General features: G+C 47.4%; 1 protein-coding gene across 1 annotated transcript; it reads left to right on the top strand.

Moving 5' to 3' along the window:
• The first annotated feature begins 4,462 nt into the window (after positions 1–4,462).
• Positions 4,463–6,473, top strand: LOC145542613 (T-complex protein 1 subunit zeta-like). Its single transcript, XM_081581780.1, is given in 3 exon segments — positions 4,463–4,975; positions 5,220–6,194; positions 6,196–6,473. Coding segments are annotated over 3 exon segments (1,602 nt in total). The 3' UTR covers positions 6,310–6,473.
• Positions 6,474–22,597: the final 16,124 nt, after the last annotated feature.

The following is a 22,597-nucleotide window of genomic DNA, read 5'->3' as shown; positions in this document are numbered from 1 at the left end:
AAAGTTGAGAAGTGGATCCTCCAGGGAGATGTTGCGGATCTGTAAGAACCCCTAAGGTCTTGGCACCCAGCTCTGCACACTCCATCCCTGGGCTGGGCCCACATTAACCATTTAATTGCTGGTGGCGGAGATGTCTTGGGGGGGGATGGGGCGGTGGAAGGAGCAAGTTTGAGAACTCAGGAAAACAGCTCATTTCCCAACCTGTCTGAATATATTTTAATAACAGGGCCATCTCAGCTGAATACAAGCCTGGGGTCCATGAGTGTTAATTATATTCATGACAACTGTTGACTTTTCTGCCTGTTTGGAATGCTTCATACTTAGGGCTTCCCTGGTGGCTCAGTGGTAAAGAATCGGCCTGCAATGCGGAAAACCTGGGTTTGATCCCTGGGTTGGGAAGATCCCCTGGAGAAGGGAATGGCTACCCACTCCAGAATTCTTGCCAGGAGAATTCCATGGACAGAGGAGCATGGTCATCTATAGTCCATGGGATCGCAAAGAGTCAGACATGACTGAGCAACTAACACAATAGCAACATACCTCTGATTAAAGGATACAGGCAAGAAGAGTGCTGACTATCATGGGAGGGGTGGAGAAGGGAGGCAGAGCCCCTGGCCATGGTAGAAGGGGGAATGTGACCCAAAGTAGCCACCCTCCTTCCTAACCACCCCATCCCCCACCCCTGGCCTCTTGCAGCCATACTCCTGCACAGGACTTTACTTCTCATTCATTTCTCAAATGCCAAGTCCCTCCTGAGTGCCCAGCCCTGGGAACACAGGAAGGAAAGAAGAATGTCCCTGATCTCAATCGCTTACAGTGCAGTCAGGGGACACACCTGTGGACGTACACTTGGACAAAGTGACAAAGAGCCCAAAGGGCAATTTGTGAAGACAGGGCAAAGGCTGAATAGAACACAAAGGGGCATCCACAGAAGGCCTCTCCAGAACACCTACCATCTAAAAGAGGTTGGGCAGGCAGAGCCAGCCACCTATGAGCTAGCTGGCTGGCTGTGGACTCTGGCTGGCATTGGCCAGAGACTTTCAGGTGAATCCCTCCTACTCCTGAGTGCCTAGCAGGGGAAGGGTAGGCTGGATGTCCTCAAGGGGACTGGATGCAGCCTGTGGCCCTGCTTTGAGGCAAGTGGGGAAGTCCTTTGGGGAGGGCACTGCTCCCAGCTGACACCGTGGTATAAGGTGCCCACCAACTGCGGAGCTGTACCTGGCAGGGCAGAGGCCGGGAGGGAGGAGTTCAGAGCTGGGTAGCTCAGAGCTGTGGCCACCAAATGATCCTGATGTCAAGCCCTAAAGGTCTGGGGTCACCCAGAGCATCTCCCCTCAGCCCTGCAGTCGGGTCTGTACTGCTGTTGCAGTGGGCTGTGGGCATGACTGTAGACCTCTCCATACTGGCCCAGCCTCAAACCAGGAGGTGGACTTTGTCTAAGATGAGATGGGTCCTCACCTGGAGCTTGGAGGGTTTGGGGGAGAGAAGGAGAGGGATGTGGCAGAAGCTGCATCTCCTCCCTCTTGTCCCTGAATATCCTGGGTTTGGGTCCAGATAAATTCATGGCTCTGCTCCCATCAGACTTCATCACTTCTAACCCCCAAGCATGTGTGCATAAACACACACACACACACACACACACACACACACACACACACACACACACACACACACCAGCCTCCCTGCCTCCTCACAGAGCCCTGGCCAGTCAGGCTCCACTTAGCAGCTACATCAGACTGTCTTCTTATTTCATGTTGTTTTTCATCATTTTTATTCTTCACGTGCAGGTATGGAGACCTGAGTTTAATTTCAGTCTTCAGTAAAGCACATATAGATGTGCTTAGTTTTGTCTTCTTTTCCCTTTTTCCCCAAGCCCCTCCCATTCCTCTCTTGTGCCCCACAAGCATTGACCCAATAGATTTGATGTACAGCCTTGAATGTGCCTAAAAAGCAAAATGTGTAGTGAAATTATCCGGGTCTGTATGTGTTGTTCATAGACACGAATGTTGTAATACAGAAATTCTCAACATGTGGTTCAGGTTGACATACTTTTCATGACAATACTAATATACTCTTGGCCTTTTTCATCTCGCTCTCTCCTGAATGTACACTGGAGTTCTCCAGAGCTTATAGGATGTGTTATAGCACAACAGAATGAATCCAGAAGCAGATATGAGAAGCCATCTGTCTTTTATCCAGGTGGATGTTCAAAAGATTTGCAAAAATGTTAAACAATGTCACTTCTCACCGTATTTTTTACTTTGGAAAATAAAACTGTTTTTCATAAAATATTTATATACATTGACATTTTTCTTAATGACTCCACACATTGTTTTAAAATTTAAGTTTCTATATGATAAATGCAGGTAGATATAACACATATAGACAAAAACTCTTTGGAATCTTCAAAACTTTTTAAGAGAATCTAAGATGAAAGTGTGAGAATCGCTGGAATACTGTGATCAATTTCCTTCTCTCTCTGCTCTTTTGGGCTTGGCATATGACTCAAGGCTCCTCCTTGTTCTGTAAATACATCTTATCCATTATTCTGAAGAAAATATTCATTTGCTTGGTACCCAAGCCCTCAGAATGCACCCCTGGGTCACTGGCAACTTCTAGCTTCCATAACCAATATCTCTGTGAACATTCTCCTTCAGGGTCTGATTTGAAGCATCTTCTGGGATACAAACCCAGAAGTGGAATCCTGAGCCAAAAAGCATGTGCCTATTTAACTAAAATAAAGAATACTTTCCAGGCTAGCTATACCTGTTAACATCCTACACTCAGCAGTACACAGAGTCTTTATCTCCCTACACATCTGTCCACACCTGGCATTCATTACCCACACCTCTAATCTGCCATTCTGATGGGCATGAATGATGACTCCTTGTGTTGATTTTCAACTCACCCATTATCGGGGAGCTGGAGCATCTCTTCACATCTGCTTCAATCAGTCGAGAATTCTCTTCTGAAGATTGCCTATTCATAGCCCTCGCCCATTTTTCTGTTGGGTTTTCTGTCTTTATCTTGTTGATTTGGAATTATTTGAATAGTTTCAGTCAGCGCCACTCAAAATGGGGACTCACTGCCTACCTAAGAAACGTTGGTAAAATCAAAGCATTCTTCTTCCATTAAAAAATTCTTGCTATACACTATTTACTATAGCCAAGGTATGGAGACAGCCTAAATGTCCATTGACAGACGAATGGATAAAGAAAGTGTGGTACAAGTGTACAGCAGAATATTACTCAGCCATAAAAAGACTGAAATAATGCCATTTGCAGCAACATGGGTGGACCTAGAGATTATCATACTCAATGAAGTAAGTCAGAAAGAGAAAGACAAATACCATATGTTATCACTTATATGTGGAAACTAGAATATGACACAAATGAACCTAACAGACTCGAGACATAGAGAACAGAGTTGTGGTTGCCAAGGGGTGGGGGGTGAGGGAGGGAAGGATTGGGAGTTTGGGATTAGCAAATGCAAATTATAATATTATATATAAGACGGATAAACAAGGTCCTATTGTATAGCACAGGGAACTATATTCAACATCCTGTGATAAACCATAATGGAAAAGAATATGAAAAATAATATATGCATACACGTATGTATGTATAACTGAGTCACTTTGCTATGTGGCGGAAGTTAACACATTGTAAGTCAACTATAATTCAATAAAAAAATTTAAAAAGAAATTCTTGCTATGAAAAACAAAAATCTCAGCTAATCTAAGCAGTATGTTTAGTGACCATAATTGACTGATATTCTGATGCAAGTTCATCACTTACAGACCAGCACACACTTTGAAGAGAGCAAGTCTAGATATGAATTCTGTGTTGATTTTCCTAACCTACCATGTATCTTTGGTATTCTTTGTGAATATGAATCTTTAATTTTGATATTGTCATCTTTTCTCTTTTGGCCTTGTGGTTTGTGCTTTTTAGGTCTTGTTTTTAAAAGTCTTTATCATTTGAACACAAATTAAATATGACATAAAATTATTAAGAAATAATTATGAATTTTGTTTGGTGTGACCCTAGTACTGTGGACCCTTTTAAGATTTTTTTAAGTCTATATGTTAGAGGTGAATGTTTAAGTACTTATATGGGTGAAAGAGCTTCCTTGGAGGCTCAGATAGTAAAGAATATGCCTGCAATGCAGAAGACTCAGCTTCAATCTCTGTGTCAGAAAGATCCCCTGAAGAAGGAAATGGCAACCCACTCCAGTATTCTTGCCTAGAGAGTTCCATGGACAGAAGAGCCTGGCAGTGTACAGTCTGTTGGGATGCTAAGAGTCGTACCCAACTAAGCGACAAGTGTTTTCACTTTCTTTGTGAGTGAATTAATATGATGTCTTGGGTTTGCTTTGAAATACAACAACTCCCAGCCACGCTGAACCAGCTCAGGGCTTTTCACCACTCCGCATCCCCTTCTCTTCCTCTGCTGGGTCAGCTATGGCAGCCATGAAGACCCTGAACCCCAAGGCCGAGGTGGCCCGAGCCCAGGCGGTATTGGCGGTCAACATCAGCGCAGCCCAGGGGCTGCAGGAAGAGCTGAGGACCAACTTGGGGCCTAAGGGCACCATGAAGATGCTTGTTTCTGGTGCTGGAGACATCAAACTCACTAAAGATGGAAATGTCCTGCTTCATGAAATGCAAATTCAACACCAAATAGCCTCCTTAATAGCCAAAGTAGCAACAGCCCAGGATGACATAACTGGTGATGGTACCACTTCCAATGTCCTCATCATTGGAGAGCTGCTGAAGCAGGCAGATCTCTATGCTTCTGAATGTCTTCATCCCAGAATCATTACAGAAGGATTTGAAGGTGCAAAGGAAAAGGCACTTCAGTTTTTGGAACAAGTCAAAGTAAGCAAAGAGATGGACAGGGAAACACTTATAGAAGTGGCCAGAACATCTCTACATACTAAAGTTCATGCTGAACTTGCTGATGTCTTAACAGAGGCCGTTGCTGCTGCTGCTAAGTCGCGTCAGTTGTGTCCGACTCTGTGTGACCCCATAGACGGCAGCCCACCAGGCTCCTCTGTCCCTGGGATTCTCCAGGCAAGAACACTGGAGTGGGTTGCCATTTCCTCCTCCAGTGCATGAAAGTGAAAAGTGAAAGTGAAGTCGCTCAGTCGTGTCCAACTCTTCGCGACCCCATGGGCTGCAGCCTACCATGTTCCTCCGTCCATGGGGTTTCCCAGGCAAGAGTACTGTAGTGGACTCCATTTTGGCCATTAAAAAACAAGATGAACATATTGACCTCCTCATGGTTGAGATCGTGGAGATGAAACATAAATCTGAAACAGATACAAGCTTAATCAGAGGTCTTGTTTTGGACCATGGGGCATGGCATCCTGATATGAAGAAGAGAATTGAAGATGCATACATCCTCACGTGCAACATGTCATTAGAATATGAAAAAACAGACGTGAATTCCGGCTTTTTTTACAAGAGTGTAGAGGAGAGAGAGAAATCAGTGAAAGCTGAAAGGAAATTCATCGAAGACAGAGTTAAAAAAATAATCAACCTGAAAAAGAAAGTCTGTGGTGATTCAGGTAAAGGATTTGTTGTTACTAATCAAAAAGGAATTGATCCATTTTCCTTAGATGCTCTTGCCAAAGAAGGCATAACAGCTTTGCGCAGAGCTAAAAGGAGAAACATGGAAAGGCTGACTCTTGCTTGTGGTGGGATAGCCCTAAATTCTCTTGATGACCTAAACCCTGATTGTTTGGGACGTGCAGGACTTGTCTATGAATATACATTGGGAGAAGAGAAATTCACCTTTATTGAGAAATGTAACAATCCTTGCTCTGTCACATGATTGATCAAAGGACCAAATAAGCACATGCTTACTCAAATCAAAGATGCAATAAGAGATGGCTTGAGGGCTGTTAAAAATGCTATTGATGATGGCTGTGTAGTCCCAGGTGCTGGCGCAGTGAAAGTGGCAATGGCAGAAGCCCTGGTTAAATACAAGCCCAGTGTAAAGGGCAGGGCCCAGCTTGGAGTTCAAGCATTTGCTGATGCGTTACTCATTATTCCCAAGGTTCTTGCTCAGAACTCTGGTTTTGACCTTCAGGAAACACTAGTTAAAGTTCAAGCAGAACATTCAGAATCTGGTCAGCTTGTGGGTGTGGACTTGAACACTGATGAACCAATGGTAGCAGCAGAAGCAGGCATTATGGGATAACTATTGCATAAAGAAACAGCTTCTTCACTCCTACACTGTGATTGCCACCAGCATTCTCCTGGTTGATAAGATCACGAGAGCTGGAATGTCTTCTCTAAAAGGTTGAATTGAAGCTTCCCTTGTATCTGAATCCTAAAGACTACAGAGTGATCCTAATAATACAGCTATGGAATTTTGGTCCAAGCTTCAAATGATCTTCAAAGGATTTTCTTTTCCCATATTAAAAAAGAAGAGAACACTGGCACCTATTCAGATTCTGAAGTTCTGAAATTATAATTACAGTATTTTTAAAATTGCACTGCAGTGTCCACATACAGCAGGTCATACTTACCCAGTAAACAGGACATTTTGCTTTACCCTCAGTGATATAAAAATATTAGATAAGCATATATTATTTACCTTGTTATTAAATATTCCTTGAAAACAAAAAAATAAAATACAACAACAAAACAAAGTGGATGAAATGAAATTGTTCAGAGATCTTAGAACAGCAACCCTTTACCAACCTAGATGAAAGTAATTTACTAACCAGGACATACCAGTTGAATATAAGCCTGGGGTACATGCATATTAATTACATTTTCTTCGGCTTCTTTGCATGAGAAGCGGAAATACAGTTGGGAAAATGTTTTTGACTATTGAATATAATGTCTTGAGTACAGGCGGGTTCACTATACTGTTCTCATCATCTTTTGTATATGTATAAAATTTTTTAAAAAATACAGTAGTGTCTTCCCATGTTAGCTGACACACAAAAATATTTTTGTACACTTTCATTAGTTAATCTTTTAAATTTACCATCCATATTTAGATCTGCAGTTTATCTGGAATCCACCTTTGTATGTGATTTGGGGTAGCGATACAACTTGATCTTTCTCCATAGCAAGATCTGGTTGTCCCAATACAATCTACCAAAGCCCAGTCTTTCCCCATCATCCTGCATTGCCATCTTTACCACTCCATCTGGTCTCTATATATTCATGGGACTATTCCTGAGCTCTGTACTCTGATCTATTGTCTTTGTGTGTGTGTTCCTGCTTCAGCATCCCCTTTTACTACTATAACCTGTAGTAGGTTTATTATCTGACAGAGCAAATACCCCATTGTATGAATTATAATATTGGTCTGGCTGTATTAACAGAGATCAAATGGCAAGAGGGTTAGCAAGATGTAAGTCAATTCTCTTTTGTGTATATGTCCTAGCTGGTAGGAAGTTTTGTTGCACATCACCCAAATTCCCAGGCCCCATCAGTTCTGTTGCTCCTCTCTTCCCTTGGATGTGATCCTTATCTGCCAGAGGCAGATAGACTCACTGTTCTAGCAGTGACATCCTGTTAAGGACACAGCCCCGAAGCTGCTCACACGTCTGCTCACATCCTGAACTGTGACAAGCCACACCTGGCTACAAGGGATGCTGGGAAATATGGTGTCTCTGGGCAACCATGTGCTGGGCCAAAATTTGAGAGTTCTCTACTAAAAGAAAAAGGCATAGCAAAAACATGGAAGGTCAAGAAAGCAGTGTCTGCCTCACACTCAATTTTGCTATTCTTGGGACTTCCCCAGTGGTACAGTGATTAAGATTTTACCTTCCAGTGCAGGGAGTGTGGGTTCAATACCTGGTCCACATGCCTTGTGGCCAAAAAAATCAAAACATAAAACATAAGCAATATTGTAACAAATTCAATAAAACCTTTTTAAAAAATGGTCTAAATCAACAAAGGACAGAGAAGCCTGGCCTGCTGCAGTCCATGGGGTCACAAAGAGTTGGACTCAACTGAACTAATGAACAACAACAACAACAACAACAAAAAAAAATTTTTGCTATTCTTTCCCAAAACGGACTTACCATCCATGAACCTTTATTATCCTAAATAAGTTTTGGAATGAATGTGTTGATTTCTTTGAGAAACCTAATCTCTTCTTATTGAGGTTAATTCTTAATTTACAGATTGCTTTGGATGCTATTAACATTTATGAATATAGAACATTTCTTCATTTTTCAAATTTTTAAAAAATTTCCTTTGGTAGAGAGGCTATTCTTAAGATAATAAAGTCTTGTTCATTTTTTGTTCATTTTTGTTAAGACCAGATAATTCACATTCCTATGATATTGTGAATAGCATCTTATTTTGATTCTCTGTCTGGCTAGCATTGCAGTTACTTGGTAAAGAACAGCAAGCTGTGGTCTGCAGGTAAAATTCAGATTATGGTTTGTTTTTGTGTGACCCATGAGCTAAAAATTGTTTCATACATTTAAAGAGTTGTTAAAGGAAAGAAAGTGAAAGGAAAAGAAAAGAAGTATAGAGAAAAGGAAAGGAAAATACCAACTATTATAAAGAAATTCTGCTGATTTTTCTAAGCGGTCTTTCATCTTGAAAGCTGATGGTTTTCTTACCAGTTCTAGTACTTTCTTGTTGATTTCCTTGGGGTTTCCATGCATTTGGTAGTGCTTCCATGGATGACGGTCTTATCTGTTCCATCTAAATCCTTACACCTCTTATCCCTTTCCTTGTCTTATAGCTTCGGCCTGTAATACTATGTTTAAAAAAAAAAATTGCACTGATAGTATGAGTAGAGTTTCTTTGTTCTAAATCTTAATGAAAATGAGTCTTAAGTTGCTCCATTAATTATGATTTTGCTGTAGGATTTTGGATACAGCTTTTATCAAGTTAAAGAAATTACCTTCTATTCTTGGTTTACTAAGAAGTTTTTAATCAGAAGTAGATGTTGGCATTTCTTGAGTGCTATTGAAATAATGAAATGATTTTGTTCTTTCATTTGGGAAGAATTGCATTGATACATTTTTCTGATGCTCAATTATGCTTGCATTCTTAAATAAACCCCATGTCCACTACACTCATAAGTGAAATAAATCTATAATTTCCTGTACTGTCTTAATCATGTTTCAGAATCCAGGTTATGCTAACCAGCCTTATTAAATGGATTGGTATCTTCCTTGCTTTGTTTAATTCTGAAACAAAGGTTGTTAGAGAACATTTATCTATTTCCTGAAAGTTTGGCAAAACTCACCTATAAGACAGTATGACTCTAGAATTTTTTATAAAAAGATCGTGATTATCATTTCAATTTTTAAAACAACTATTGATCTATTCAAGTATTTCTTCTTGGGTTTATTCATTGCTTTGTGTTTTCTAGGAATTTTTTCATTTTGCTCAGGTTTATTAGTTTCCTGGGCTTCCCAGGTGGCGCTAGTGGTAAAGAACCCACCTGTCAATACAGGAGACATAAGAGACGTGGGTTTGATCCCTGGGTTGAGAAGATCCCCTGGAGGAGGGCATGGCAACCCACTCCAGTATTCTTGCCTGGAGAATCCTATGGACTGAGGAGTCTGGCAGGCTATAGTCCAGAGGGTTGCAAAGAGTCAGACACGACTGAAGCCACTGAGCACACGCACATCAATTTATTATCCCATGGTGATTCTTATTCTTTTTATATCCACAGAATATTATTTTTGAGCTTTTTCTTTTTTATTATACATCATATTTGCATATTTATTCTATTTTCCTTGATTAGTCATATTAATTTATTCAAAGAAGCAACTGCTGGCACTCAGTAGTCCATCCTTTTTAGCTCTGTTTCTCTGATTTTTTTAAGTCTTTTATTGAATTTGTTACAATATTGTTTCTGTTTTTATGTTTTGGTTTTTTGAGGCATGTGCGATCTTAGCTCCCCGACTTGGGATCGAACCCACACCCCCTGCCTTGGAAGGCAAAGTCTTAACCACCAGGGAAGTCCCCTATTTCTTTAGTCCCCTATTTTTGGTGTCATTATTTCATCCCTCTTTTCTTATGTTTTGCTGTAACTTCTTGAGTTGAATCCTTAGCTCATTTGTTTCATTATTTCTTATTTCTGATAAATGTATTTAATTCTATATATTTTCCTGTGAGTACTTATTTTTTTTTAGCTATGTCTTAAAATTTGGGTATAGAGCACCTTTAAGGTCATTCAGGTCTAAGCATTTTATGATTTCCCCAGGTGATTTTCTCTTTGATCCAGGTGTAATTGACTAGGATGCTGTCTAATCCCCAGACATATGGACTGTTTGTGTTTATCCTATGGTCCTTGATTTATTTTATTGCATGGTAGTCAGAGAACTGGAGAAGGCAATGGCACCCCACTCCAGTACTCTTGCCTGGAAAATCCCTTGGATGGAGGAGCCTGGTAGGCGGCAGTCCATGGGGTCACGAAGAGTCGGACACGACTGAGCGACTTCACTTTCACTTTTCACTTTCATGCATTGGAGAAGGAAATGGCAACCCACTCCAGCGTTCTTGCCTGGAGAATCCCAGGGACGGCGGAGCCTGACAGGCTGCCATTTATGGGGTCGCACAGAATCGGGCACAACTGAAGCGACTTAGCGGCAGCAGCAGCAGCAGCAGTCAGAGAACATAGTGGTTAAGTACATGGAGGCTTTCTGCGAGGCTAGCACAAGGACCATTTTTGTGACTGCTCCATGTGTGTTTGGATAAACTTCACATTCTCTGCTTGTGCAACATTTATATGCTCATGGAAATTTGAGTCTGTTAATGGTGTCTATCAATTTTTCTATATCCTTTTTAGTCCATTTAATCAATTAGTTTCTGAGAAGTATGTGTTGACATTGACAAATTCAATTGTTGGTTTACCAAAGCAAACTTTCTCACACAAAAATCCAACTGCATCACTCCCAGTACTTTTGGATAAGAAAGTGAAAAAAAGGTCAATCCTCAGCTGGCCTTCTGTAATTACCCTCTTCCCAGGCCTAACTCACCTCCTACATAAGATTCATCTCTCTCCATCCACCCCATCCCTGACACACACCCCTGCCCTCTGTCACTGTGAACTCCCTGCCTTGAACAACCCTGAGGGACACTTTCCTCTCACTGTGTTTGCACTCTGGGACTCCTCCCCCCAAAATTCTCCCTTAAGGCTTATCTCACTCCTCATAAATACCACCTCACCCTTCAAGATCCAGCTCCGGTGCTTTTGACCTCATCCACCGCCACATCGCCACCAACACCTGGACTGCAGCCAAGCCTTGCCACCTCCAGCTCCCACCTCTGAGCCTCGGCCCAGGCCACTCTTTCTCACTGGAAGGCACTTCTCCAGATGGTCCTATCTCTGCCACTCCTGCGGGACCCAGTTCAACCTCCCTTTCTCATTAAAAACAGTTTCTCCTCTGTGTTTGGCAGGTGTTCTTCAGACACATCCTGCAAATATTTAGTGGGCATCCCCATGAGCTATGCTTGTGCTTGACCCAGATTCAGAGATGGATGGGACCCCAGGCCCTTCCCTGGAGGATTCTGGAACCTGGGATGGCCACCTCTAATGCAAACAGGGTCCAGGCAGGTAGGAGAAATCCATCAGCTGCTGTGGATTGCACGACCTGCCTTCTCTAGAAGGTTCAGCCACCCTTGCTAGTGTTTGGGAATGTAAGCCTCGAGCTAACCCAATGCCCAATTTTTCTGGAGAAGCCACACGTTTTTGAAACATTGGCAACTAATTCACATGTTTCTGAAACGGGAAGCTGGGCAAACAGCCTGCGGGCCAGGTGTGGCTGCCCAGGCTCCAGCCTCGAGGGCGACTAAACCAGCCCGAGGGGAGCTTCCCAGGGAAGAAGCCACTTGAGCGGAGGAGTGCTGGGCAATGAGTAACAGGAACCAATAGAGAAGGGCTGGGAAGAATGTTCCAGGAAGAGGGACGAGAGCATTAATAATGGTCCAAGTTGTTCGGGTCCACACCACACCCCACCAGACCAGGTGCCCCTCCCAGTCCCCTCCCCAACCTCCACCTGCAGCCCCGGCCCTTCCTCAGAAATAATAAAGGGAAGAAGGGACCAGGGCTCCCTTGGCCATGGGCTGGTGCCTTGGAAGCCAGACACAGGTACCCAGGTGTTTGGCCTGCTAGGTAGAGATGGAACTCTGGGGGCAAAGATGGGTGAGAACAGCTCCCAAGCACCCCTTCATTGACCCAGGACACCCACGCTGGTGAGCAGCCTTCTCTCTGGGGAGCCCAGAAAACAGGTGTATGGGAGGTTCAAAGAGGGGTGTGCCCCGGCAACACACTCCCTGAATGGCCCCGCTCCAGCAGGTGTGTGCTGGTTTGGGTTGTTTTGTCTTCTATGTTTAATGGAGCTCTCTGTTTTCTGAGGGGGTGGAGAATCGCTGCAAGGCGTTGTGCCAGAGAGGACAGAAGTGGGGGTCCTCAGGTTGGCCTGGCTCGGTGACCCAGAGGTGAGAACAGGTGCAACAGGCTGGTCCCTGACACAGGTGCCCCACCAGACGCGGCACACCACAGCTCGCCCCACCCCTGCCAAGCCAAGAGCTACGCATATGCTCCAGACACCTGCCATGTGCTAGGGGTCACCCTGGTCACCAAGGAGACGGCTGTCAGGGTCTGGGAGCTGCAGATGTTCCATGAAGATCTTCCCTGGAGTGTCTGGGTATTGGGGGACCTAGGGGTTGGGAGGGGGCTTCAGAAAAAATCTGCAGAATAGAGATGGCAGGCAAGTGTGTCTTGAGACGTAAGAAAGTTTTTGCCATAGTGACCAGGAGAAGGCATCCCGGGCAGTGGCAGCAGCTTGGTGAAGGCGCAGAGGTGCGGACCTCCTGGAGTATCAGCCTATGCCAGCTAGTGCTCTGTTGTTCAGTCATTCACTCACTCTTTGTGACCCCGTGAACTGTAGCACAGCAGTCTTCCCTGTCCTTCTCTATCTCCCACTGCTGCTGCTGCTGCTGCTGCCTTGCTTCAGTCGTGTCTGACTCTGTGCAACCCCATAGACAGCAGCCCACCAGGCTCCTCTGTCCCTGGGATTCTCCAGGCAAGAACACTGGAGTGGGTTGCCATTTCCTTCTCCAATGCATGAAAGTGAAAAGTGAAAGTGAAGTCTCTCAGTTGTGTCCGACTCTTAGCGACCACATGGGCTGTAGCTACCAGGCTCCTCCATCCATGGGATTCTCTAGGCAAGACTACTGGAGTGGGTTGCCATTTCCTTTTCCATCTGTTTCCTGGAGTTTGCTCAAATTCATGTTCATTGAGTCGATGATGCCATCCAACCATCTCATCCTCTGTCATCCCCTTCTCCTGCCCTCAATCTTTTCCAACATTAGGGTCTTTTCCAACAAGTTGGCTCTTTGCATCAGATGGCCAGAGTATTGAAGCTTCAGCATCAGTTCTTCCAATGAACATTCAGGGTTAATTTCTTTTAGGATTGACTGGCTTGATCTCCTTGCAGTCCAAGGGACTCTCTAGAGACTTCTCCAGCATCACAATTGAAAAGCATCAATTTTTCAGCACTCAGCCTTTTTTATGGTCCAACTCTTGTATCCAACCAGTCCACCCTAAAGGAAATCAGTCCTGAATATTCATTGGAAGAACTGATGCTGAAGCTGAAACTCCAATACTTTGGCCACCTGATGTGAAGAACTGACTCCTTGGAGAAGACCCTGATGCTGAGAATGATTGAAGGTGAGAGGAGAAGGGGACAACAGAGGATGAAATGGTTGGATGGCATGACTGACTCAATGGACATGAGTTTGAGTAAGCTCCAGGAGTTGGTGATGGACAAGGAAGCCTGGCATGCTGCAGTCCATGGAGTCGCAAACAGTCGGAGACGACTGAGTGATTGAACTGAACTGAACTCATATCCTTACATGATTACTGGAAAAACCATAGCTTTGACTATATAGGCCTTTGTGGGCAAAGTGATATCTCTGCTTTTTAATACGCTCTCTTAGGTTTGTCATAGCTTTTTTCCCAAGAAGCGCACTGTCCCGGGAAACCCCGTGCGTTGCAGGAGGGCTGGGGGACCAAGGCCCCTCCAGCTTCTTTAATTTCATGGCTACAGTCACAGTCTACAGTGATTTTGGAGCCCCCAGAAATAAAATCTGTGTTTATTTTCCCCATCTATTTGCCATGAAGGAGCACAAAGGCCAAAGGGATGGGGACAGAGAGACCTCGGAGAATGCTGTGAAGACTTCATCCAGCGGGCAGTGGGAGCCACTGGTAGCTTCTGGCCTCAGAAAGTCTGCCTGGGCAGTGGAGGTGTGTGACAGGCAAGAAGATGGAAAGTGGGATCAGTGAGGTCTGCTGGCCTTAGCGGTGAGTGGACACTGGCCTGGGTGTGTTAACAGCCACCCCACTTGCCCAGGGCATCTGATGGCTGCCAAGAGCCTTTTGTCCCCAGAAGGCAGGCCCGATACCAGAGAGAGTGTGGTTGGCCCCCAGGTTTTCCCCAGAAAGGCCCTGAGCAGTGGCCCATGCAGTCAGACCCTCCCTCTGAGGCCCTCTGAGTGCTCTCTGTCGTGGTCCAGGAGCTGGGAATGGAGATGGGGCCATAGGAAGTCCAGAACACACCCTGTAGGTGCTTCTCAGAACCACCACCTGCCCCAACACCGTGATGTGTGGGCTAGGGGGCGGAGGGGAGCCGGGATAAGCTGACACTGAGGTCCATCTCTCACTCTGGGGCAAGGGGACCCTGGCCAGGTTTCTTAACCTCTCTGGGCTGTGTTTTCATCCATGACTGACTAGATGCCAGGCACTGTGTTAAGTCACTTCACGCTTAATTCCAGCCAATCCTCACCAGCTTCGGGGACAGACTCTTCCACCACATCTCATTTAATAGATGGGGGACTGGAGCTCCGGGGAGCTTAGGAATTTTTGTCCCTTCGAAGTTGGAGTCACCACGCTCCACCCAAGGCTGGGTCCCATACTCAGGAGTCTAGTAACCCTGACTCTGTGGCCCCTTCCTGGGTCTGGCGTGGGAAGGAGCCAGCACTCGGGGGATCCTTACCGCCAATCCCATTACCTCCCATCCCCACCATCCCAGTCCTTGGGAGGCTGTCACTCGGAAGGAATGTCTCTGTCTCAAGTTAATTTTCCTATCTCCTTGCCCTTTCTGCCTTTGACCAGAAGACAACCCCCCAAATTCCTGAAATTCCAGAAAGTTTCAAGTAAACCTCCTAGAGAAGACATGGCGTCTATACCATGTGACCTGGAGCAGGTCACACAATCTCTGCAAGTGTGGACACAGAGAGGCGGGTGAGTCAGAAAGCTTCCTGAGCGGGAAAGGGCCCCTCCCCCTGGGGCTCGGCTGTGTAAGCTGGTGTGAGACCACCCCATGCAGGGTGCCTCCACATGTGTGTGGAGGCAGGAGTACATGAGGGCAAAAAGACAGGTACACACACTCCCAAAGGTAGGCACTGAGATGCACACACACACACACACACACACACACATACACAAGCACACATGCTCCAGGTGAGGCCTCTAGAGGAAGGGGTGGGCCGAAGAGAGTCCTTTTCACATAGCCCTGCCCAAGACCCCCTATGCCTCCAGCCCATGAGGCCATCTTGGTCAGCTCATCAGCTGGAGGGGCCTTGGTCCCCCAGGCCTCCCGCAACGCACAGGGTTTCCTGGGACAGTGCACTTGAGAGTCCAGTCCCACACACTGCCTCATCCCAGTCACAGGTCACAGCATCCTCACTAAACATCCCTCCAAGGGGCCCCATTCTCTCAACACACCCAGGGGCCTTCTCAGCTCTGTGTTCTGTAACCCCACCCTCACACACGCACTGACAGACTCACACTCGCCACTGTGTACACACTGTTACATACATACACACTTGCACGCAGGCTAAGAGATTTCAACCTGCTCTATCAGACATTTTGGCCCAGGATGTGAGGCTGGTAGCTCTGTTAAGGCCGATGCCACCAGAAGAAAATTGCTTTCTCTTAAGTAAGCTCTTTTTCAACAACTGCTCAGTCTATCAAGGAGCTTTGGGCTGGCAACTTGAACGTCTTTCTAATACTCATTCACCAGACCTCAAGTTCAGAGCGGTCCTGCAGGTAGCCACATCTAGATGAAGTTTAATGGGCTTCTTTATTTGTTTGGTTGTATTGTCTCCTACAAATGGCAGGTGATAAGGTTTTCTATTGACGGCAGTGGTATGGAACTGTTTCCTTTGCAAATAAATTGATTTGGAACTTCCCTGACTATCTAGTGGTTAAGACTTCACCTTCCAATGAAGGGGATGTGGGTTCAATCCCTAGTTAGGGGCCTAAGACCCTACATGCCTCCCAGCCAAAAAGCAAAACATAGAGAAAAACAGAAACAATATTGTAACAAATTCAATAACAACTTTAAAAATGGTCCACATAAAAAATCTTTAAAATAAATAAATCGGTTTTCTGGTTTGGGTTTTTTTTTCTTAGTATATTAATCTAAAGAAAGATATTACATAAATACTGGCATAGGAAATTCCAGAAATTGGCAAGATATGACTCAAGCATCACCTCCTCCAAAAGGCCCTCCTTGATTCTGCACCCTGTGGACCATCCTACATTCTGGGGCCTTCCTGTGTTGTCATGGTAATCGTGTGTTTGCATGACTGCCTTCCCTGCAGATGCTGAGCTCCATGGGCCAAGGACACAGCCCCTGAATCTATCCCACGCCAGGAGCCTTTGTTCTGTCAGGTCCTGGGGGACCCGAGGGGTGATGCTTCTAACACCCAGATCCTGACTCTGCCTGGTTCTGCCACACCCTCCCACTGCAAAGTCACTAAGTTTCTGCCATCTTTGGACATAAGCCCATCTGATGCATAAGCCCAGAGGCAACACATAGCCCAAACCTGACCTTATCTTCCAGAAATGCCTTGACCTCTCTCCCGAGGCCTGACCCAAGTTCCCCACAGCCGGACACACCCTTCACTGCGATGGTCCCCACCTCTGTTACCCTAAACCTGCCCGCTTCTCCACAGATCTGCCACCAGCCTTCCTCCTCCCCAGACCTCACATGGCACTATGGCTCAGCCCCAGCCCTGTCTTGGTGCCCACTGGAAAGCTCAGGGGCATGTCCATCTCTCCCTCTCTGGGCCTCCTCTTGCAGTGGAGGGAGCTCACACCTGTGGCTCGCACCTCCCCCTGCCTCCCTGAGCAATCGCAGGGCCTTTGAGCAGCCCTGCCCTCAAGACCTGCCCAGCGCAGTTCAGGTGACGCCCCTCCCTCTTCAGCCCACCATGGCTCCCCATCACTGGCAGAGAAGAGCGTGGAGGAGATCCCCATATCCCAATCCCCTTCTGGAGCTATAAACTGTGCGGGTGTTGTTCACTTCCTCTACATCACAGGAGGAAGGCCCAGGGAGTTGAATGTGAGCGTTCAGGAGAATGGCTTTCTGTCCAGAGGGCAACATGGGAAGACTGGATGGAGAGGGAAGGGGAAGCGTGGACAAGGAATGTCATGCGGGGGAGGAGAGAGGCCTGCATCTTATTGGAGTAAGGAACCTGGATGCTGGGGCCACAGAGGAGCTCAGAGCACTGGTGCGGGAGCTGTCCATCTCCCTTCCTCTCCCTTCCCCTCCCTACCGTTGACCCACCACACTCGGATTTATCTGGGTTTCATCTCTGCTAATCCCACCCACACCCACCCACCCACCCACTCACCCATCAAAATGTGAATTTCAGGAGGGCAGGGACTCTGTCCACCTTCCCTGCCAGATCCCCAGTGCCTGGCACCCAGGCTTAACGCACAGATGAAGAATGACTATCCATTTACCCATAAATGAAGAACTCGATGCATTTTTGCCCTATTTGTATTTAGGTAGACAGGATGGGAAGCTCATTTGTGTTTTGTTTATTTTCACTTTATTTTTAAAAATTTTATTTGAGTCTAATTGATTTACAATGTTGTGTTAGTTTCAAGTGTACAGCACAGTGACTCAGTTATGTGTATACATATATGCATTCTTTTTTTCTGTTCTGTTCCCATATAGGTCATTAAAGAATATTAAGTAGACTTCCCTGGTGGCTCAGATGGTAAAGAATCTGCCTACAATGTGGGAGACCCAGGTTCGATCCCTGGTGGGGAAGATACCCTGGAGAAGGGAAAGGTTACCCACTCCAGTAATCTTGCCTGGAGAATTCCATGGACAGAGGAGCCTGGCCGGCTAAGTCCACGGGGTGGCAGAGTCGGACACAACTGAGCAACCAACACTTTCACTTTTTCTGTGCTATATACTAGGCCCTTGTTTGTTATTTATTTTATATAGAGTAGTGCTTCTATGTTAATTGGAAAGTCCACTTGCGGAGAAAAAAAACAGCTCCATTTGGGGGCCTGCTGAGTCCCCTGCCACCTCTCCCCATCTAGTAGGTGATGGAGGCTGACTAAAGGAAGGGTATTTGAACTGGCCCCACCATTTGACTTTCTTTCTCTTTCCCTGAGTCTCCTTCCTCCCCAGACAGATCTGGAAGAATCAGGCTTGCAGCACACACACCTCTGATGACTTCACCCCATTGCTGACCCCCACTGCTAATTACTGGCCAAATCCCTTCCTCCTTGGCCTGCGGTGTCCAGGAGTGATATTTCCCTGTACACAGCAGGCAGGTAGGGACCTCTCTCCTCTTGTCCTGTTTTCTATGGGGATGGTCAGCCTTCAAAGTCCCACAGACCTGCCCACCTGCATCTGACACTGTCGTCTGACCACAAGCAGGGCCAGAGGGGGAGGGTTTGTCCCCAGCCTCGGGGGCCCAGCACAGAGCCTGACACATGGTAAGTAGGCAACAAATATTTTCCAGTGAATGAAAGAATGCAAGTCACCCTGACTGGCTTGTTGTCTTGGTCATTTAGAGAAACTTGAAGTAAAGCCTCCACTGCCAAGTCATCACAATAACATTCAGAAGACTCATGATATGACCCCCAGAAGATAACCCTTCATCGTCCCTTGGTGCAATGCCTTTCCACAAGCTCCCCTGAACTGTTGGTGGCTCTTTCAGCTACAACCTAAAGTGCTCACCCAGCAGATCGCACAGCTGGAAACGCTCAGCTCTGAGGGGCGCTGCCAGCTGGGGCTGGGGAAGCAAGTCCAGTTTCACTTCTCCTGGAGGAACCTCTGATCCAGGATGTGGCTGGCAGTGAGGACGGGTGGTGAGGCCTCTGGGGAGATGTGACCTCACCTAAGGGCGAAGGGGAGAGAGATTGCTCAGTCGGGGACATGAAAGCCGAGCATGAAAGCCAAGAGCTCCCAGGGTTGGTTCCCTGGCTGGCTGCCTCCCTAAGGCATCCCATTGTTTCCTTTTTAAAAACACCAAGCCAAACAATGCTTCCCAGATCCCGCTCCTGGGCCCAGCCTGGGAGAGCAGGGACTCCGGGGCGGGGCAGGTCAGCTCCCACCCCTAGGGCCAGGTGGACCGTGCTGCCAGGGCCCCAGGCTGGCCCGGCCTCCCAGGTCACAGAGTCCAGCTCTGCTCAAAACTCAGGTCATCAGTCAGGGCCTCTGAGCCTCTTGGGAGACACCAAGCTCCCTAAGGCAGGGCTAGGGTGGTGTCCAGGGGCTCTATGTACCCACAGCATGCCACTATCACTGAGTAAGGAGGAGAAGGGTATTTCACCGTGCCTTGGTCCCAGGGTGGGGAAGATGCTGGGAGGTTGGGAGGATTTGATGAGTTGAACTTAGACCATGACCGGTCCTCTTCTGGACTTGCCTCCAGGAGCTGGCCTGGGGGGGAGGAGAAGTGAGGAGCTGTTGGGGTGGGGTCGTGCTTGGCTGGAGGGGGCCCTGCTGTAGTCCAGCTGGGAGGACAGGCAGCCTGCAGATGGCATGGTCCGAGAGCCCCTGGAAGAAAGGCTGGACCAATCCATTCCAAGGGCTGCGCTGGCAGCAGCCTGTGGAAAAGGCCTTGAGTTGCCATCCAGAGTTCCCATATGCAGAGGGAGGGGGCGGGAGCCTTGGGGAGAAAGAGAAAGACATCTTCAGAATGGTGGCCCTTGACCCAGAGGAAAAATATTGGGGCGCGAACGTGGCCTCCCATCAGCGGCCCAGCTGCATGTCAGCACAATCACCCCCTTTTCCTCGACTGGCTGCATCTCTGTTCTCACAACCCAAATGCCCCCACAGCCTGCACCCATGCCCTCCCTGGCCATATTGATTTACTCTGCTTTCAGGGGACCTGTGGCCCCAACAGACGGCCTTCTGCCTCCTGCCTCCCACGTGGAATCTGTCTCTCAGCCAGCTGCTGGGAGGCACCCAGGGAGAAGGAGGCCTGCTTCCCACCCAGTTTCTCAGGAGTCTCATCATTATTAATACTCGGCAATTTGGAAATCAAGTTCACGCCCCAGAACTCACATCCCCTCAGAGCAGCTGTGCAGTCCATATCTCGTGGTGGAGTCTGTAGCCTCCAAGGGGTGGAGGATCTTATTTTCAGCTACTTCCCATGGCCTACCACATCATCAGGGCTTTATATTCACGGAGCGAATGAATGAGTGATAGAAACTGCTAATTTTCACTGACTGCACACTGGGTGCGGTCTGACTGCTTTTCCCGTATCGTCTCATTTCAACTTCACAGCAAACTAAGGGGTAGGCACTTCTCTGGTCCCCGCTCTACAGATGGGAAACCAAGACTCAGAGAGGTTAGGTAGCTTGCCCAAAATCACTCAGGCAGAAGGGAACAGAGCAAGGATATAATTTTACATATGGAGTCTCTCCACCCTGGCTTGCTCTTCCTCTTGGAAAGTCTTGGGGAAGGTGGGTCTTCTTGCTTTTTGGGAACATCCCAACATCTGAGATGTTTGTACACCTGAAACTCAGTGTGTCTCATATGCCCTCATCCCAGGTTCTTGTCCAATTGAGTTTTGCGCTGTGTGCTGCAAGCCCACTGGGCTGAAGGAAATAGTAAGTCCTTCACACTTGAACTTGAGTTAGTTATGAGCAGCTCTCGTGCCTGGCAGTCAGCTTCTGTGAAGCTGGTAGAGCCTCCCTGCAGCCTCGCACCTGCCCTCGAGTCCACCACCCATGTGACACACTCTCTCTGCCCCTCGCTGCTTGCCAGCCTAAGCCAGCTCTGAACTGGGAACCGGCCCGTGCAGACCCTAAGGATCCACAGACCCATCTCCCCATGAGCTCTCTGCCAGCAGCAGCCACAGAGAGTGGGGTGTACACAGGAGAGAGGCCCCCAAGGGGCTCCAGGGAGTGTGACCATCTCACCAGGGTCGGCGATCACTGCTGCCTTTGGGGTAGAAATAAACTCACGGGTGATGACTCAGTCCCCAAACAAAGTAGTAAATATGCAAAACTGGGGACCCAGGAGAGAGATCTCAGTGAGGACTTGTTGAATTGCCCTACATTGGGTGAGTTCTCATTCAGATAACCTTCCTCATATCCTTCTTGGGGCATGTGTGAAGAGCAAATCAATGAAAGTGCTGTCCAGGTTTCCATGTGAGTGATGCCCACAGAGCCAGGCAGGGTTTAGAGCACCTGCACCCCCTTCTTCCATAACCTTCTGAGGCAAGGGGAAGCCTTGCCCTGTGGGAAGCCCACATACAGCCCCTGGCCCTCCCCTCAGGTCACCTGGGACAGTTTCCAGCCTGCCAATAAGGGTTCAGCACCAAGCACCTGCATGGCCTAGGCCTCATCTGTGGCTGCAGGGTCAGCTTTCAGCCTGCCTTAGGACCAGGAGAGGAGGTCATTCCCAAGGTCACCTCCACCTCCTCTGACCCAGCCAGGGCAGAGGTGGGGGTGGGGGCAAGATTCCTTCCATCTCTACATCCCAGGAGTATTTTTGTGGTCATGTCCCTGGGCGGAACCAATCTGTTTCTCACAACTGTCCTGACAGGTAAGCAGCCTGGACCATCATCCCCATTTGACAGGTGGGGAAACTGAGGCTGAAGTCATCACAAGTCCAGTGTCAGAGCTGAAAAGAAAGCAGCTTCAAAGCTTCTGGCCTCCATGACAACCAGCCCCCACCCATCGCTGGCTCCCTGGGCAAGAAGAAGCAGCTGGATAGGATGGTCCATAGCCTCGCTGGACAGTGAGCCCTGTTCTCTCATTGGTACCCCATGGTGGGCAGAGCCGCCCTAGAGATGCTAGAATGAAGCATAGGAAAGGGGAGCTGCCCTGCGTTCCAGTGAATCCCTTGGAGTCAGGTTTGTGTTAGCACCAGCGCCGACCGCAGGATGAACTCAGGCAAGTCACTTAACATTCAATCCTCATTCTCAAGCAAGCCCATCTACTCACACACACACACTCACAGCCATGTGCACACGCAGCCCCACCCTCCACCAGTGCTCCCCAAGTGCCCTGCGTGCATGCATGCGTGTGTGAATGAGCAGGCGGGTGGGTGGGTGCCTGAGTCTCTGGAGCTCACTCAGAGCCCCCCACTCTTGGCTCAGCATCCGCGGCAGCCTTCTGCACAGGCAGCTGGCTCTGGAGGATGGTTTGAAGGCTTCCGGAAGCGGCCTGTCCCCCAGGAGCATCCCTTCCCCCTCAGCCTGCCTGTCGAGGGCTTCCCAAGCCCCTGCTGAGATCAGGATGAGGGGACCCCATCAGTGACCCCACAGTGATTTCCATACACCTTCCCTTATATCCTCCCAACTACCCTGCAAGATGGGCAGTAATTCCTCACT

This window comes from Giraffa tippelskirchi, chromosome 3 (assembly GCF_054371585.1).
Source record: "Giraffa tippelskirchi isolate mGirTip1 chromosome 3, T2T-mGirTip1v1.2.pri, whole genome shotgun sequence".
Taxonomy (NCBI): domain Eukaryota; kingdom Metazoa; phylum Chordata; class Mammalia; order Artiodactyla; family Giraffidae; genus Giraffa; species Giraffa tippelskirchi.
Note: the sequence above shows the minus strand (reverse complement) of the source record. Positions and strands in the feature narration are given on the sequence as shown.